The 17,500-nt window shown below is 38.6% G+C and overlaps 2 protein-coding genes across 2 annotated transcripts in view; both read right to left on the bottom strand.

Moving 5' to 3' along the window:
- The window catches only part of LOC145497164 (collagen triple helix repeat-containing protein 1-like), a 9,209-nt gene extending 8,979 nt beyond the window's left edge, over positions 1-230 (bottom strand). Inside the window, exon 1 of the mRNA XM_081476967.1 lies at positions 1-230. This exon is cut by the window's left edge and continues 80 nt beyond it. The gene's annotated coding sequence lies outside the window, so the exon portion shown is untranslated.
- A 6,204-nt stretch (positions 231-6,434) lies between these two features.
- On the bottom strand, positions 6,435-12,863 carry LOC145497183 (PRA1 family protein 3-like). Its single transcript, XM_081476994.1, has 3 exons — positions 11,854-12,863; positions 10,473-10,690; positions 6,435-8,857 (listed from the first exon to the last, which is right to left on the bottom strand). Exons 1-3 carry the CDS (start codon positions 12,024-12,026, stop codon positions 8,697-8,699), a joined length of 552 nt encoding a protein of 183 aa, XP_081333120.1. The 5' UTR covers positions 12,027-12,863; the 3' UTR covers positions 6,435-8,696.
- Positions 12,864-17,500: the final 4,637 nt, after the last annotated feature.

Genomic DNA, 17,500 nt, shown 5'->3' with positions numbered 1-17,500 from the left:
TTATTAAAATACTCTGTTGATAATAATGTGGCTATTAGGCGAAGATAATTGTTTTCATGAACTATAATAAACAGAAAGAACTTAGCGACAGTTTGGAAGGTAATTAGTTGTTCTCACGGGGTAGTTATCAGTGGTTGGTTGGTTGGGTTCAGTAATTTTCAAAGAAATCTCTGTTTCGGTTCAAAACTCGCAGACGGGTTTGTAGACTTGTGACAGAAAGCCGACTTCTTGAGCGTCTCTCTTTCGTTCGACTGGGATAAACACTACTAATGGAAAGAACTTAGAGACAGTTTGGAAGGTAATTAGTTGCATGTGTTCACGTAGTTATCAGTGGTTGGTTGTTTGGGTTCAGTGATTTTCAAGGAAGTCTCCGTTTCGGTTCAAAACTCGCTGAAAGGGTTGTAGACTTGCGAAAGAAAGCCGACTTCTTGAGTGTTTATTCTTTTGTTCGACTGGGATAAACACTAATAATAGAAAGAACTTGGCGACAGTTTGGAAGGTAATTAGTTGCATGTGTTAACATAGTTATCAGTGGTTGTACTGAGTTAGTTGTGTTGAGTGATTTTCAAGGAAATCTCCGTTTCGGTTCAAAACTAAGTATCCTCTCTTATGTTTTGTAGAGTGAAAAGCGCCAATTCATGAATATCCCTCGAGGGTGTTCTACGCATCGAAGACATGTTTGCTCTCACAAATCAGAAACAACTAAAACTGGTGAAAATATCTTACATGCTTTAAGAACAGATCAATTATGATGCAAGAGAAGAAATGGGAACTCTTATATTTGAAGAAAATAACGTCATGAACAAGTGAACAGACTTAGAAGTTTGACTGATTTCCTTTACCAGAGTAGAGAGGCATAATCTTTCGGTGGCACTTGGACAAGTGCTTTTAGGGTGTCTGGGGCCGGGCAGAAGACGGATAATTTGTCAAGACAAACTATCTGCTTTCGTGCATCCGGCTGAGAGCTTCGTGTGATAACATTTGTCGTCTTTACACGACAGGAGAGTCAACATTAACCGCTTGAGGTGTTGGCGCAGAGTCGGTTGTTTCGTTGAATACGTAATCTGCTAAGGCATTCACGAGCCAAAGTGCGCGCGAGTGCTATTTCTGATTTTAAAACTCGATATTATTTGTATGAGTGTCATGACTGTTTTTTAATGCGGTTGATAGCCGCCACCAGCGGTTGATAGCCGCTACTAAAAGATTAGGACAGTGTGTTAGACCCTTTCACTCAATTCGCAGGAATGATTTCAAAAGTCGAAGAATGTTTTAGGGAATGTTAAATAAGTGTAATTTAGATTAGACCCATATAGGTCTAAGTGCTCACGGGGTAGTTATCAGTGATTGGTTAGTTGGGTAAGCACTTGTGATAGTATGTGTCGTCTTTACACCAGAGGAGATGCATAATTAACTGCTTGAGGTGTTGGTACAGAGTCGGTTGTTTGCTTGAGTTCATAATCCGCTGAAAGATTCACAAGCTCAAGTGCGAGCGGTTGCTATTTCTGGATTTAAAACTTGTAATTTTCGCATGAGTTTTACGATTGCTTCTTAATGCAGTTGATAGTCGTTACCAATTAATAAAAGATTATTACAGTGCTTAGAATTCAAGAAAAGTTTTGGAAATGTTCACTGATAATAGCAGTTTAGATTAGACCTAGATAAGTCTTAGTGTCCACGGGATATTTGTCAGTGTTTTGTTGATTGGGTTCGCTGATTTTGAAAGAAATCTCTGTTTCGGTTCAAAACTCGCTGAAAGGGTTGTAGACTTGCGAAAGAAAGCCGACTTCTTGAGTGTTGTCTCTTTTGGTCGACCGGGATAAACACTAATAATAGAGAGAACTTAAAGTAATTGGTTGTTCTCACGGGATAGTTATCAGTGGTCAAATAGTGGTTGGGGTTCAGTGATTTTCAAACAAATGTCGGTTTCGTTTCAAACCTAAGTATTTTCTCCTTTTTGTTTTGTACACTGCAAAATGCCAATTCATGATTATCCCTCGACGGTTTTCTACACATCGAAGAGATTTTCTCTCAAGCCCCGGCCAAACGATCGCAACATTTCAACGCAACATATCGCAACATTGTTGAGCGCAACATGTTGCGCGCGTTTAGCCATCTTGTTGCGATATGTTGCGTGTTGTTCGCTCAAGTTTGAAAATGGTCGAATTTTTCATGCAACATTTGTGGATGTTGCATGATGTGGTGCTCGTTTGGCCAGGCTCGTGCAAGAATGTTGCGCCAATGTTATGCCTCTCTATACTAGAGAGGCATAATCTGTCGGGCGGACTTGGGCAAGTGCTTTTAGTGTGTCGTGGGGCAGAAGACGGATAATTCGCCAAAACGAACTATGTGCTTTCGCGCTTCGAACTGGGAGCTGAGTGTGATAGTATATGTCGTCTTTACAACAGAGAAAACGCATAATTAACCGCTTGAGGTGTTGGTACAGAGTCGGTTGTTTGCTTGAGTTCATAATCCGCTGAGAGATTCACAAGCTCAAGTGCGAGCGGTTGCTATTTCTGGATTTAAAACTTTTCGCATGAGTTTTACGACTGCTTCTTAATGCGGTTGATAGTCGTTACCAGTTAATAAAAGATTATTACAGTGCTTAGAATTCAAGAAAAGTTTTGGAAATGTTCACTGATAATAGCATTTAAGATTAGACCTGGATAAGCCTTAGTGTCCACGGGATATTTGTCAGTGTTTTGTTGATTGGTTTCTGTGATTTTGAAAGAAATCGCTGTTTCGGTTCAAAACTCGCTGAAAGGGTTGTAGACTTGCGACAGAAAGCCGACTTCTTGAGCGTCTCTCTTTCGTTCGACTGGGATAAACACTACTAATGGAAAGAACTTAGAAACAGTTTGGAAGGTAATTAGTTGCATGTGTTCACGTAGTTATCAGTTGTTGGTTGGTTGGGTTCAGTGATTTTCAAAGAAATCTCCGTTTCGGTTCAAAACTCGCTGAAAGGGTTGTAGACTTGCGACAGAAAGCCGACTTCTTGAGCGTCTCTCTTTCGTTCGACTGGGATAAACACTACTAATGGAAAGAACTTAGAAACAGTTTGGAAGGTAATTAGTTGCATGTGTTCACGTAGTTATCAGTGGTTGGTTGGTTGGGTTCAGTGATTTTGAAAGAAATCTCCGTTTCGGTTCAAAACTCGCTGAAAGGGTTGTAGACTTGCGAAAGAAAGCCGACTTCTTGAGTATTCTTTCTTTTGTTCGACTGGGATAAACACTAATAATAGAAAGAACTTGGCGACAGTTTGGAAGGTAATTAGTTGGATGTGTTCACGTAGTTATCAGTGGTTGTACTGAGTTAGTTGTGTTGAGTGATTTTCAAGGAAATCTCCGTTTCGGTTCAAAACTATATATTCTCTGTTATGTTTTGTAGTGAAAAGCGCCAATTCATAAACATCCCTCGAGGGTGTTCTACGCATCGAAGACATGTTTGCTCTCAGAAATCAGAAACAACTAAAACTGGTGAAAATATTTTACATGCTTTAAGAACAGACCAATTATGATGCAAGAGAATAAAGGGGAACTCTTATATTTGAAGAAAATAACGTCACTGAACAAGTGAACAGACTTAGAAGTTTGACTGATTTCCTTTACCAGAGTAGAGAGGCATAATCTTTCGGTGGCACTTGGACAAGTGCTTTTAGGGTGTCTGGGGCCGGGCAGAAGACGGATAATTTGTCAAGACAAACTATCTGCTTTCGTGCATCCGGCTGAGAGCTTCGTGTGATAACATTTGTCGTCTTTACACGACAGGAGAGTCAACATTAACCGCTTGAGGTGTTGGCGCAGAGTCGTTTGTTTCGTTGAGTACGTAATCTGCCAAGGCATTCACGAGCCAAAGTGCGCGCGGTTGCTATTTCTGATTTTAAAACGCGATCAGATATTATTTGTGTGAGTGTCATGACTGTTTTTTAATGCGGTTGATAGCCGCTACCAGTAATAAAATATTATGACAGTGCGTTAGACCCTTTCACTCAATTCGCAGGAATGATTTCAAAAGTCGAAGAATGTTTTAGGAAATGTTAAATAAGTGAAATTTAGATTAGACCTATTTGTATATAGGTCTAAGTGCTCACGGGAAGTTATCAGTGGTTGGTTAGTTGGGTTCAGTGATTTTCCGTCAGTTCAAAACTGGCTAACAGGGCTGTAAACTTTCGAAAGAAAGCCGTCTAATTGTGTGTTCTTTCTTTAATGTTTTGTAGACTGCAAAGCGCCAATTCATGATTATCCCTCGACGGTTTTCTGCTCATCGAAGACATTTTCTCTCAAGCCCCGGCCAAACGATCGCAACATTTCAACGCAACATATCGCAACATTGTTGGGCGCAACATGTTGCACGCGTTTGGCCATCTTGTTGCGATATGTTGCGTGTTGTTCGCTCAAGTTTGAAAATGGTCAAATTTCCCATGCAACATTTGTGGATGTTGCATGATGTGGTGCTCGTTTGGCCAGGCTCGTGCAAGAATGTCGCGCCAATGTTATGCCTCTCTATACTAGAGAGGCATAATCTGTCGGACGGACTTGGGCAAGTGCTTTTAGCGTGGGCTGGGGCAGAAGACGGATAATTCGCCAAAACGAACTATGTGCTTTCGCGCTTCGAACTGAGAGGTGAGTGTGATAGTATATGTCGTTTTTACACCAGAGGAGACGCATAATTAACCACTTGAAGTGTTGGTACAGAATCGGTTGTTTGCTTGGGTTCATACTCCGCTGAGAGATTCACAAGCTCAAGTGCGAGCGGTTGCTATTTCTGGATTTAAAACTTGTAATTTTCGCATGAGTTTTACGACTGCTTCTTAATGTGGTTGATAGTCGTTACCACTTAATAAAAGATTATTACAGTGCTTAAAATTCAAAAAAAGTTTTGGGAATGTTCACTGATAATAGCAGTTTAGATTAGACCTAGCTAAGTCTAAGTGTTGACGGGATATTTGTCCGTGCTTTGTTGATTGCCGGGGTTCGGTGATTTTGAAAGAAATCGCTGTTTCGGTTCAAAACTCGCTGAAAGGGTTGTAGACTTGCGAAAGAAAGCCGACTTCTTGAGTGTTCTTTCTGTTGTTCGACTGGGATAAACACTAATAATAGAGAGAACTTAAAGTAATTGGTTGTTCTCACGGGATAGTTATCAGTGGTCAAATAGTGGTTGGGGTTCAGTGATTTTCAAACAAATGTCGGTTTCGTTTCAAACCTAAGTATTTTCTCCTTTTTGTTTTGTACACTGCAAAATGCCAATTCATGATTATCCCTCGACGGTTTTCTACACATCGAAGAGATTTTCTCTCAAGCCCCGGCCAAACGATCGCAACATTTCAACGCAACATATCGCAACATTGTTGGGCGCAACATGTTGCGCGCGTTTGGCCATCTTGTTGCGATATGTTGCGTGTTGTTCGCTCAAGTTTGAAAATGGTCGAATTTTTCATGCAACATTTGTGGATGTTGCATGATGTGGTGCTCGTTTGGCCAGGCTCGTGCAAGAATGTCGCGCCAATGTTATGCCTCTCTATACTAGAGAGGCATAATCTGTCGGGCGGACTTGGGCAAGTGCTTTTAGTGTGTCGTGGGGCAGAAGACGGATAATTCGCCAAAACGAACTATGTGCTTTCGCGCTTCGAACTGAGAGGTGAGTGTGATAGTATATGTCGTTTTTACACCAGAGGAGACGCATAATTAACCGCTTGAGGTGTTGGTACAGAATCGGTTGTTTGCCCGCAGTGAGTTCATAATCCGCTGAGAGATTCACAAGCTCAAGTGCGAGCGGTTGCTATTTCTGGATTTAAAACTTGCAATTTTCACATGAGTTTTACGACTGCTTCCTAATGCGGTTGATAGTCGTTACCAGTTAATAAAACATTATTGCAGTGCTTAAAATTCAAGAAAAGTTTTGGGAATGTTCAGTAATAATAGCAGTTTTGATTAGACCTAGCTAAGTCTAAGTGTTCACGGGATATTTGTCAGTGTTTTGTTGATTGGGTTCGGTGATTTTGAAAGAAATCTCTGTTTCGGTTCAAAACTCGCTAAAAGGGTTGTAGACTTGCGAAAGAAAGCCGACTTCTTGAGTGTTTTTTCTTTTGTTCGACTGGGATAAACACTAATAATAGAGAGAACTTAAAGTAATTGGTTTTTCTCACGGGGTAGTTATCAGTGGGTGTATTGGTTGGGGGTTCAGTGATTTTGAAAGAAATCTCGGTTTCGTTTCAAAACTAAGTATTTCCTCCTTGTTTTGTAGACTGCAAATCTCCAATTCATGATTATCCGTCAAGGGTGTTCTATACATAGAAGACACGTTTGCTCCCACAAACGAATAAAACCGGTGGAAATGTCTTATATGCTTCAGGAACAGATCAACTATAACGAAAGAGAAAAAAGGGAAACTCGAACATTTGAAGAAAACAACGTCACTGCGAGAAGCGAGGCATGACTCCATGCAAAGTTGGTTCAAAACCTTTACGGTGAATTTATAATAGCAGGAATGACAAAAAATGTGTTGTTCACCAAAACACACTAAGTTTACAGCTTATCAAAATGCAATTGTTCAAAATTAAACAAACATTATGACTGACGTTTCTTGAGGTTTCTTTTTCTTTTACCTTCGTTTTGTTTAAAAATTCAATATGGACGTTGAATTGTGATTGGGGATATAACTGAATTGCGATATAACGGGGATATATGACGCCCTGGATTCCCTTCCTCTATCTCCGCTCTCGCTCTCTCCCCTCGCCCTTCCCCCCATCTCCCCCCGTTCAACGGAGGCTAAATCGACATTGTCAATTGTTTAACTTCTAGATGTTGCCATTTGAATTACCCTAGCAGATACGTGTGCAAGTTTGACTTTGCGGCAACATTTGAAATGTTTTTCAATGTTCCGACCGCCCCTTCTCATTCACGTATCGCATGCAGCATAAAGAAAAAAAAACGCTAGACATACCGCTACGCTGAATTAGTCAAATGTTTTTCCTGAAGTATTCAACATTACCCCCGAGAGTTTAAAAACTCCTGAGGGGAAAGTTGAATACTTCAGGAATAAGCCATATCGGAGTTTTAAGACTCAGTGCAGTGTGCTAGTCTGTGTACACCCGCCCCATCGCGGCTGGTTTAAATAACAACAGAAGAGAATAAATTAGGGATAAAATTTACCCTAATTTTTGAAACTTCGATTTGGCTTATTGAACACTTGAGGTCACTTGATTGCATGCTTGAAGCCTTTTGCTTTGAGAAAAGGCTCCAGTTGTAGAGAAGTTTTGCTGGTGACCGTTGATGTTCTTACTTGCTCACTCACTTACCTTCTCTGACTCACTAACTTCACTGACTCACTCACTTATCTTCTCTGATCAACTAAATAGCCCTTTTGCAGAGGACAAGTTTTATTCAAGCATAACAAGACAGTCCTTATAACAAGTGACAATGCTCATGATTTAAACCTCTAGCTACAATCAGGGACAAAAATAATTGAGCCACTTCCCGAAAAAAACTTTCCCCCTTCACGTGTAATTTGTCCTACCTGCACTACTTATATTTCCTCCCTCTCTCCCCTTTCAGTGTTGTAACCTCATGACAACGTCGCCAAAGCCCGTTTCAACATTGATCAGGGGGCTGGGGTGGCTATTGACGATAGAGGTGTTTCTTTTATCAAGGGATAAAAACAACAACGGATCCCGGTGCAAAATGTCCGATTTGCAAAAAATGTTTCAACACCTTTGTCCCTGATTGTAGCCTGTATCCTTGAAATTAAATTCCCTGTCTGACAAGGAATTTAGGATACTGTAATATTCCAACCTTGAAAAATATATTTTTTTCTATGACACTTCCTTGACCATCAGTCCTGTCTGGGGAGTGTGGAGTATCACGAAAGTGCCGCCCAGCATTTCAATTTTATTTTTAGAAACTATGCCTTACTTTTAACTGTTTCATATGATTTCAAATTCCAATATATAGTCTTCTCTGTGAAAAACCATGTTGTCTACAAAAGCAGTCAGCATTGCATATGATATAAAACTATGTGTATCATTTCCTCAAAATTTCAATATCTTAAATGAAGTACTTTAACAGTTACAAAGCGCATATTTAGCAACCAAGCCCTGAAATGATTTAGTTGCTGTCTTAAGACATTGCCAGTATGATACAAGGCTCTGTTAATGTCAAATGTCCTGTTAGTCTGATAATGAATTGATGACAACTCTTTGTGCTGCAACTAAAAGCCTGGAGGGGGGGGGGGGGGAGAGGGGATGGGGGACTCCCATATGAAAAGGTTGGGGATGCTCGTTGTCTCGCTCGCTCGCTATTTTTACCTGTCAAAGTATCTTATAGGGTGCGCTCGAAGAAATAATCCTCAAAAAATAATGCTCTTATTTCTGCTTTTAGGCTCAATTTCGAGTCCAGTCTAGTAGTGAGGGCTTCTTTCCTGAACAGTGGAAACCTATTCTGTTTTCAGTGGTATCTTTTAGGGGTCAAATAAAGCTTGAGTAACGCCCAGATTGGTCTCCTTTAGCGATTTAATTCAAATTTTCTGGCGTGCATCCCCAACTTTTTCATATGGGGGTTCCCCCCCTCAGGACTAATGGCAATGGAAGCTCCTGCTATTTTCTGCAAGACTGTTGAAAATCAAATTATCCAACATCCCATTTCATTTATTTCTATGACAGCTGTCAGAGGGTTTTGGCCCCACTACTTTCATTTCCAGCATTTTCAATTCTGATGCATGCCACTTGCTTGTTGTTCTTGCTCAATGGTGCATATCTTTGACAGAATGATCGTCATTGGAGTGACATCTTCCTTAAATACCTCTACCACATTGGCAAACTTGTTTTTAATGTTTCGCTTCCGAGTTGCTGCATGCAGAAGAATGACTAAAAAAGAAATGAAGTTATTAGTTTCTACAGAAACTGTTGGCATGTGTCGACGAGCAAGTAAACCACTAAGCTGTGCAGGTGAATTAATCAACATGACACGAGTGTGGGACAAAGAAAAATTCTGAGTCCCCGACAGGAATCGAACCCATGACCTCCCGAACACCGGGCGGGCACTCTATCCACTGAGCTACGAGAACTCATGGAGAGCAAGGTCATTTAACTGAGTTCATATATGACAGGTGTCCTGCATACTGCTAGGATCAACGCTATCGAATTCATCGTGATTAGTGATAAGTTAATAATGATGGTGAATTTTAAGCTCGGTAATGAAAATGTGAAGGTGAATTAATCAACATGACATGAGCGTGGGACAAAGAAAAATTCTGGAGTCCCCGACAGGAATCGAACCCTGACCTCCCGAACACCAGGCAGGCACTCTATCCACTGAGCTACAAGAACTCATGGAGAGCAAGGTCGTTTTTAACTGAGTTCATATATGACAGGTGTCCTCCATACTGGACACATTTTTCTTTGTCCCATGCTCGTGTCATGTTGATTAATTCACCTTCACATTTTCATTACCGAGCTTAAAATTCACCATCGTTATTAACTTATCACTACTCACGATGAATTAGATAGCGTTGATCCTAGTAGTATGCAGGACACCTGTCATATATGAACTCAATTAAATGACCTTGCTCGCCATGAGTTCTCATAGCTCAGTGGATAGAGCGCCCGCCCGGTGTTCGGGAGGTCATGGGTTTGATTCCTGTGGGGGACTCAGAATTTTTCTTTGTCTCATGCTTGTGTCATGTTGATTAGTTCACCTTCACATTTTCATTACCGAGCTTAAAATTCACCATTATTAACTTATCAAACCACTAAGCTGTCTATCAATTTGAAGTTAATGAAGGTACATTAACTGTCGTAGCAAGTATGGGAAGCTGATGTAGAAGTTTTGAGATCAACAAAATCAAAATCAGCAAAAAAGAAATCACTAAATTGGCTTGCCACTTGAATTCCACGAAGAAATCTAATAAATAAGTAAATATATCAATGAATAAATAAGTTTTATTATTAATAGTTTCTAATGTAGAAAACGGAGGCACAGTGACCTTGTGGCAAGTGCATTCAACTCTGGATGGAGTGGTCTGGGTTTGAACCCTGCCAGGGACACTGAGTTGTTTACTTAGGTGAAAGACACTCTCACAGTGCCTCTCTCCAGCCAGGTGTATAAATGGGTGCTGGCAAATTTAATGGTGGAGGAAAACCCTGGATGGACCAGCTTCCCATCCTGGGGAGAGTAGAAATAGTATTAATCTCTTATGCTAGAGAAACTGAAGGAAAGTGCCAGACTGATGGACCACTTGGCTTGTAGAAAAAGTAATAAATTCTAATAATAAACTGAGAATAAGACAGGATGGCTGGAGTAGCCCTGAATAAATTTATTGTGTGGCCCCTTTGATTGTAGGTTCAATTACCAGCCACTAGTACTGTTTCAGGAAATGAGCCCACGCTGAGGGAGGAATGCGTACAGACCAAAAAAACAGTGGAAATCAACCCTACTGTGATTACTTATCACTATATCCAATAATGTTGTAATGATAAACACCTGCAAGCGGTACAGTGACCCCCCAGATGAATACAAGAATGGACCCTAATGCATAGATAACGAGCACTGCTACTGCAATGACAGCGATAGGTACCAGGGAGGGGTACTGTGACTTCAGCTTTGCAATCCTCTGCTCCCGACTTTGCGCAATGCCAAACAAGACAAAGGTACAGACCAGCGTGACAGCACCAATGATTAAATCCTTTGGATACAGTGTCCTGGTGAGAAACATTGAGCCACCATTAAAATGCATATGAAGACAAAAGACAGACTTGCTAAGTACCAGTGTGAAAAATCTACACATAGAACAAAAGAAATAAGCAAAACTGGGGCCAAAAAAGTGGTTTTTATTATTTCATCTAAATTTACTTTGTCCGATTCAACATGTTTTGCAACAATACAACGCTGCTATAAATCGAATTTTTAAACATTTGAAAGTATAGTTTTGTAAGTTTGATATTATAATAATTTTTATTATATATTGACACGAGTGTTTTACTCGAAATGGACTACTCGTAAAATTCATGCGAAACCACATCCGGGACTCTGGTGGCATATTTTCCACATCCTCACTAGTGAAGATATTGATGGCTTCACTGATATCATGTTTGACCCTTAAACTGTACTTATATTTGTTGGTGTATGATCAAAACATTTTTTAATCTTCCTCAAAAGTCCTTGGCAATCTTCAGAAATTTTTGGAAATGCTGGGAAACTTTCGTGTAACCTTTGGACAATTTTTGGAGAATCTTCGGAAATCTTCTGAAAGTGGTGGGGTGAAATCTTCAGAAAATCATCAACATTATCAGTATGTTGATAAAATAAACAAAATAATACATGGTCGCTTGTAGATATGGAATTTCTCCTCTCTTGAACACTTGAAGAGATATTCCATATCTACACGTACCCGTGTGTTATCCTCTATGTACCAGTCCAGATTCTTCCACAAAAGTGTTGCATGATTTGTGTTTTATTACTGACAATACATAGCTTTGTCTCGTAAGGACTGGAAACTACCAAATTCATGACAGCACTATGATTGGAATCGACCATGGTCAAGATTTTCTCATACAGATGGTGGACACCTCCCACTCGGTTACTAAGAACTACATTTTGCTCTCGCAAAATGGGTTAACGGTTTTCAAAGTTTTCCAGTGTGTACAAGATTCATTTCAGAATCACTTGCTACACATTTTTCTTCTGAAACCTTTCTTGAACAATCAGTCTCATTCTTACGATTTTACGCAAAATTTCAGCACTTAAACAGATTTCAGGGCCTTTTAACTTCGCGGTCATGCTCTGTACATAATGAAGTCAAAGCTTTCACAAGTTTACGCCCGGGATTTACACATACGGACAGAGCTAACGTTTACAAACTTACCCAACTAGAATGAAAATAACGATTGCACTAAGAAAGTAGTTGGTCTGATAATAAATGAGGTTGTTAATCATTCTGTTCTCCATTCTATCCCTGTCATGTAAAGTTGGAGCAGTGAACTGAGCATCAGTAATAAAGTCTTGAAGCGAGCGAAGAGGAGCAACCTCAACCGCCATCTTGCTTCGTGTCAGTTGGGAATTCGCTGAGGAAACTATTTACCATCGCGGGCTCAAGGTTGTCTTTGTGAGGGAAGGTACGGCTCACTCGTTTTGGACTGGGACGAGTCAGACCCTATGGTTACATCGTGAGGAGAAGGTCACTCTAAAAAGCTTACTTGTTTTGTCTTCGCCTATATATAGCAAGTTAACATTCTGCTTTTCCACTCACCGAAGTTTCAGCCTCTGTAGTGCCTGCTTATCCTGATGAAATTTGTCTTTGTAATTATATCTGCAAATGGTTACACATTCAAGTCTTCTCGGATAAGGACTGTAAAGCGTAGGCTCTGTCTCTTCAGTTTTACATTGTTAGCACTTAGCAGGGGACGTTAAAGAGGGTCATGAAGGGGTGTACCAAATCCCAGTTCCCAGCCCAAATTTTTTGCCAAATCCCAGTTCCCAGCTTAAATTTGGTCCAAATTCCAGTTACCGAATCTAAAATCCCATTCCCAGTGATTGTTTGCAGACTAATGTGTATAATTAATTAAAACTGCTGAAATCGAATAAAGACCCTTTTTCTACAAATCGGATGAATGTTTCTGGCAAATAAGCAATTACCTAGACTTTTGTTGTGACTGAAGGAAATCTCTCGTTCTTCTGATGAGCAGTCTTTGTCTTTCAGCCCTTATTGGCATAACCATATTGAAACCACTTGTATCATCTGCACAATCCTCGTCAGACTCACTGTCTCCACTTTCGCTGCTGCTGTACTCGTCACGTTCCCGCCACGTGCAAACATGCACATATCATTTCATCAACAACAAACCGCTGACCAGGAAAACTGTGTGGAGCCTGATAGCTAGAACGCGGAAATAAAAAAATATAATGATTCTATGTGTCTACTGAGGTCTAATGATGCTGAATTTTAATTCTTTATTCAAAAGAATAGGCTCAATTAAGTAGTGGTGTCAAAAAATAGGGTCAGATCAGAGAGCGCTAACAATAAAAATCCCTTTCCCATTTTCCCAATTGTTTATCCCGTTCCCAATGGTTGAATCCCAGTCCCAGTGCAGTATATCCCATTTTCCCAACCCTAAAAAGGGCAACACCCAGTTCTTATTTTACCCCTTCACGCCCCTCGTTAAAGAACCCACCCACCTATGGAAAAGAGTAGGTAAGGGCAAGTAGTTTCCGGTGTTGTGGTTTGGCGTTACCTCACGAGTTGGTGCTTAAAATTGGGCTAGCCTCATTGCACCTTTCACTTAGAAAGAATTGTCCAAGAAAAAATTGCCATGCTATGGCTATGTCTTGAAAGAAGCGACTTCAAAGGTCGCCATTTTGAAACTGTACTTGGCAGCCAGGCCGTGTTTATGTGACGTCATTTCCTCCGACTCGAAATTGGCGGGAAGAAGAAAAACCTGCAACTGGCTTTGCGTCCTTCACAAGGTCCGGAAAATGTATTTTTCCCAAGCGATTATCCACTTCACTATTTTCGATGCTACCATTTCGGAGTTTGGAACATGTTTGGCTCAAAATAATAAGGCTCATGCCAAGAGCAGCCATAACCCGGAATGGTGGCAAAAGGCTTGTCGAAAGCCATTTGGACAAAATCTCTTGGACTGCATGACTCCACAAAAAACGCAACCTGGCTGCCGACTACTGTTCAAATTGGCGAAAACGATGTTACTCTTTACTCTTTACTCTTTACTCTTTACTCTTTACTCTTTACTCTTTACTCTTTACTCTTTACTCTTTACTCTTTACTCTTTACTCTTTACTCTTTACTCTTTACTCTTTACTCTTTACTCTTTACTCTTTACTCTTTACTCTTTACTCTTTACTCTTTACTCTTTACTCTTTACTCTTTACTCTTTACTCTTTACTCTTTACTCTTTACTCTTTACTCTTTACTCTTTACTCTTTACTCTTTACTCTTTACTCTTTACTCTTTACTCTTTACTCTTTACTCTTTACTCTTTACTCTTTACTCTTTACTCTTTACTCTTTACTCTTTACTCTTTACTCTTTACTCTTTACTCTTTACTCTTTACTCTTTACTCTTTACTCTTTACTCTTTACTCTTTACTCTTTACTCTTTACTCTTTACTCTTTACTCTTTACTCTTTACTCTTTACTCTTTACTCTTTACTCTTTACTCTTTACTCTTTACTCTTTACTCTTTACTCTTTACTCTTTACTCTTTACTCTTTACTCTTTACTCTTTACTCTTTACTCTTTACTCTTTACTCTTTACTCTTTACTCTTTACTCTTTACTCTTTACTCTTTACTCTTTACTCTTTACTCTTTACTCTTTACTCTTTACTCTTTACTCTTTACTCTTTACTCTTTACTCTTTACTCTTTACTCTTTACTCTTTACTCTTTACTCTTTACTCTTTACTCTTTACTCTTTACTCTTTACTCTTTACTCTTTACTCTTTACTCTTTACTCTTTACTCTTTACTCTTTACTCTTTACTCTTTACTCTTTACTCTTTACTCTTTACTCTTTACTCTTTACTCTTTACTCTTTACTCTTTACTCTTTACTCTTTACTCTTTACTCTTTACTCTTTACTCTTTACTCTTTACTCTTTACTCTTTACTCTTTACTCTTTACTCTTTACTCTTTACTCTTTACTCTTTACTCTTTACTCTTTACTCTTTACTCTTTACTCTTTACTCTTTACTCTTTACTCTTTACTCTTTACTCTTTACTCTTTACTCTTTACTCTTTACTCTTTACTCTTTACTCTTTACTCTTTACTCTTTACTCTTTACTCTTTACTCTTTACTCTTTACTCTTTACTCTTTACTCTTTACTCTTTACTCTTTACTCTTTACTCTTTACTCTTTACTCTTTACTCTTTACTCTTTACTCTTTACTCTTTACTCTTTACTCTTTACTCTTTACTCTTTACTCTTTACTCTTTACTCTTTACTCTTTACTCTTTACTCTTTACTCTTTACTCTTTACTCTTTACTCTTTACTCTTTACTCTTTACTCTTTACTCTTTACTCTTTACTCTTTACTCTTTACTCTTTACTCTTTACTCTTTACTCTTTACTCTTTACTCTTTACTCTTTACTCTTTACTCTTTACTCTTTACTCTTTACTCTTTACTCTTTACTCTTTACTCTTTACTCTTTACTCTTTACTCTTTACTCTTTACTCTTTACTCTTTACTCTTTACTCTTTACTCTTTACTCTTTACTCTTTACTCTTTACTCTTTACTCTTTACTCTTTACTCTTTACTCTTTACTCTTTACTCTTTACTCTTTACTCTTTACTCTTTACTCTTTACTCTTTACTCTTTACTCTTTACTCTTTACTCTTTACTCTTTACTCTTTACTCTTTACTCTTTACTCTTTACTCTTTACTCTTTACTCTTTACTCTTTACTCTTTACTCTTTACTCTTTACTCTTTACTCTTTACTCTTTACTCTTTACTCTTTACTCTTTACTCTTTACTCTTTACTCTTTACTCTTTACTCTTTACTCTTTACTCTTTACTCTTTACTCTTTACTCTTTACTCTTTACTCTTTACTCTTTACTCTTTACTCTTTACTCTTTACTCTTTACTCTTTACTCTTTACTCTTTACTCTTTACTCTTTACTCTTTACTCTTTACTCTTTACTCTTTACTCTTTACTCTTTACTCTTTACTCTTTACTCTTTACTCTTTACTCTTTACTCTTTACTCTTTACTCTTTACTCTTTACTCTTTACTCTTTACTCTTTACTCTTTACTCTTTACTCTTTACTCTTTACTCTTTACTCTTTACTCTTTACTCTTTACTCTTTACTCTTTACTCTTTACTCTTTACTCTTTACTCTTTACTCTTTACTCTTTACTCTTTACTCTTTACTCTTTACTCTTTACTCTTTACTCTTTACTCTTTACTCTTTACTCTTTACTCTTTACTCTTTACTCTTTACTCTTTACTCTTTACTCTTTACTCTTTACTCTACGAGTGATGACATCTTCAGCGTCAGTAACCCATCAACTTAATGCCCTAGCCAACAAGCCTTAACTTACCTGATCCAGCGATTATGAGTACTGCCCCTGGGCTACTGCTTTGCCCCTGAGAAAATATAGCAGTTTGAAAAGTTTTAACCTTTCGTTTAAAAATAACGATTCCATGGATTCTACATTTTGTGACCGGATAGCATTTAAAATTCTGTCTTAATGTTACTTTTTAAAGTAAAAAGACCAGTTTTAAAGTAATACGAACTTCAACTTTTAAACTCTGTTACAGTACGAAAGTCTCTCGTACTAAAACGAAGCGTTTTGCTTTTAGTTTAAAACACATAAATTTATTTCTGGAACCTTGAGTTATTCCTATCATCTGTAGTAGTTTTTGATCAATGTTAAGGTTTGAATTGAGCAAGAGTTTGGTAGATTATATGCTTGAGTGTGTATTGACGATACCTCGCGGAAGATCCCGCATCACATGACCTCTTTACAGTGAGAGAAATACACTGAAAACAAAGCTAAAACAGAGGAATAAAAGAGGTGGAGACTGCGAGTTATTTTCCTGGTTGGCTAAATTAAAGTTGAAAAGACTACTTTTTTTGGAATAGAAAGTTAAGTCAAATTTTGACAGCTGGAAATCTGCAACATCTTCCCGAAGAGAACAAGTGCTCGGAAAACAGAAGTTTTTAGCTTCCTAATATCCACAGTAAATAATCTAATTGCAAGCCGACGGGACGCGATGAGGATGGCGCAAAAGGCGATATTTACATTGCTCCAGATAAATATTTTTCTTAATATGAGTTAAATTCTCTTTCGTTGACACAAACGCACTTGATTTATTATTCAGGTATCGCTTTCACTTGTTTGATGTTATTGCATTTTAGGTAAACAGTTAAATGCGTCCAAATCACAGTTGTGAAGTTTTGGTGGAGGTTTATGAGCAAACTCATTGCGACTGTCATTTTTGTCGATTTGAACGTTATCGGTTGTTTTAAGTTGTCTGTTTACTTTTCGTTATTTTTGTCGATTTGAACGTCGTCGGTTGTTTTAAGTTGTTTGTTTACTTTTCGTTATATCTTGTTTTAGACCAAATGATACTTAGCATAATTATGCTACTACTTTTGTGAAGGTGCAATATTGCATGATCATTTTATACGGTATGTGCTATGCCGTAATTACGGTGATTGTATTCGAGGTGTAAGTTTTTCTTTTTCGCCTAAAAAATAACCCCTTCAATGTGATAACGAACTTTGAACAGGATTCGTTATTGAAAAGTTTGGACTTTCGCGGTCCTCCGGCCTGCTAACGGAAAGCGTTATTTTTTACGGCATTTTTACTGTTACAATTTTGATAAGATAACGCAGTGGTTTCGAATTATCTCTCGCTCTCACTACAAATAGAGCATTAACAATACGACCAGACAAATTACTTACCAATTAGACTGCTCAAATTTCCACTCAAATTTTTACCATAGTAACACCAAAACCAAAACCAAAACCAAAACCAAAACTAAAACC

The sequence above is a fragment of the Orbicella franksi genome, chromosome 9 (assembly GCF_964199315.1).
Source record: "Orbicella franksi chromosome 9, jaOrbFran1.1, whole genome shotgun sequence".
In the NCBI taxonomy this organism is placed as follows: Eukaryota; Metazoa; Cnidaria; class Anthozoa; order Scleractinia; family Merulinidae; genus Orbicella; species Orbicella franksi.
Note: the sequence above shows the minus strand (reverse complement) of the source record. Positions and strands in the feature narration are given on the sequence as shown.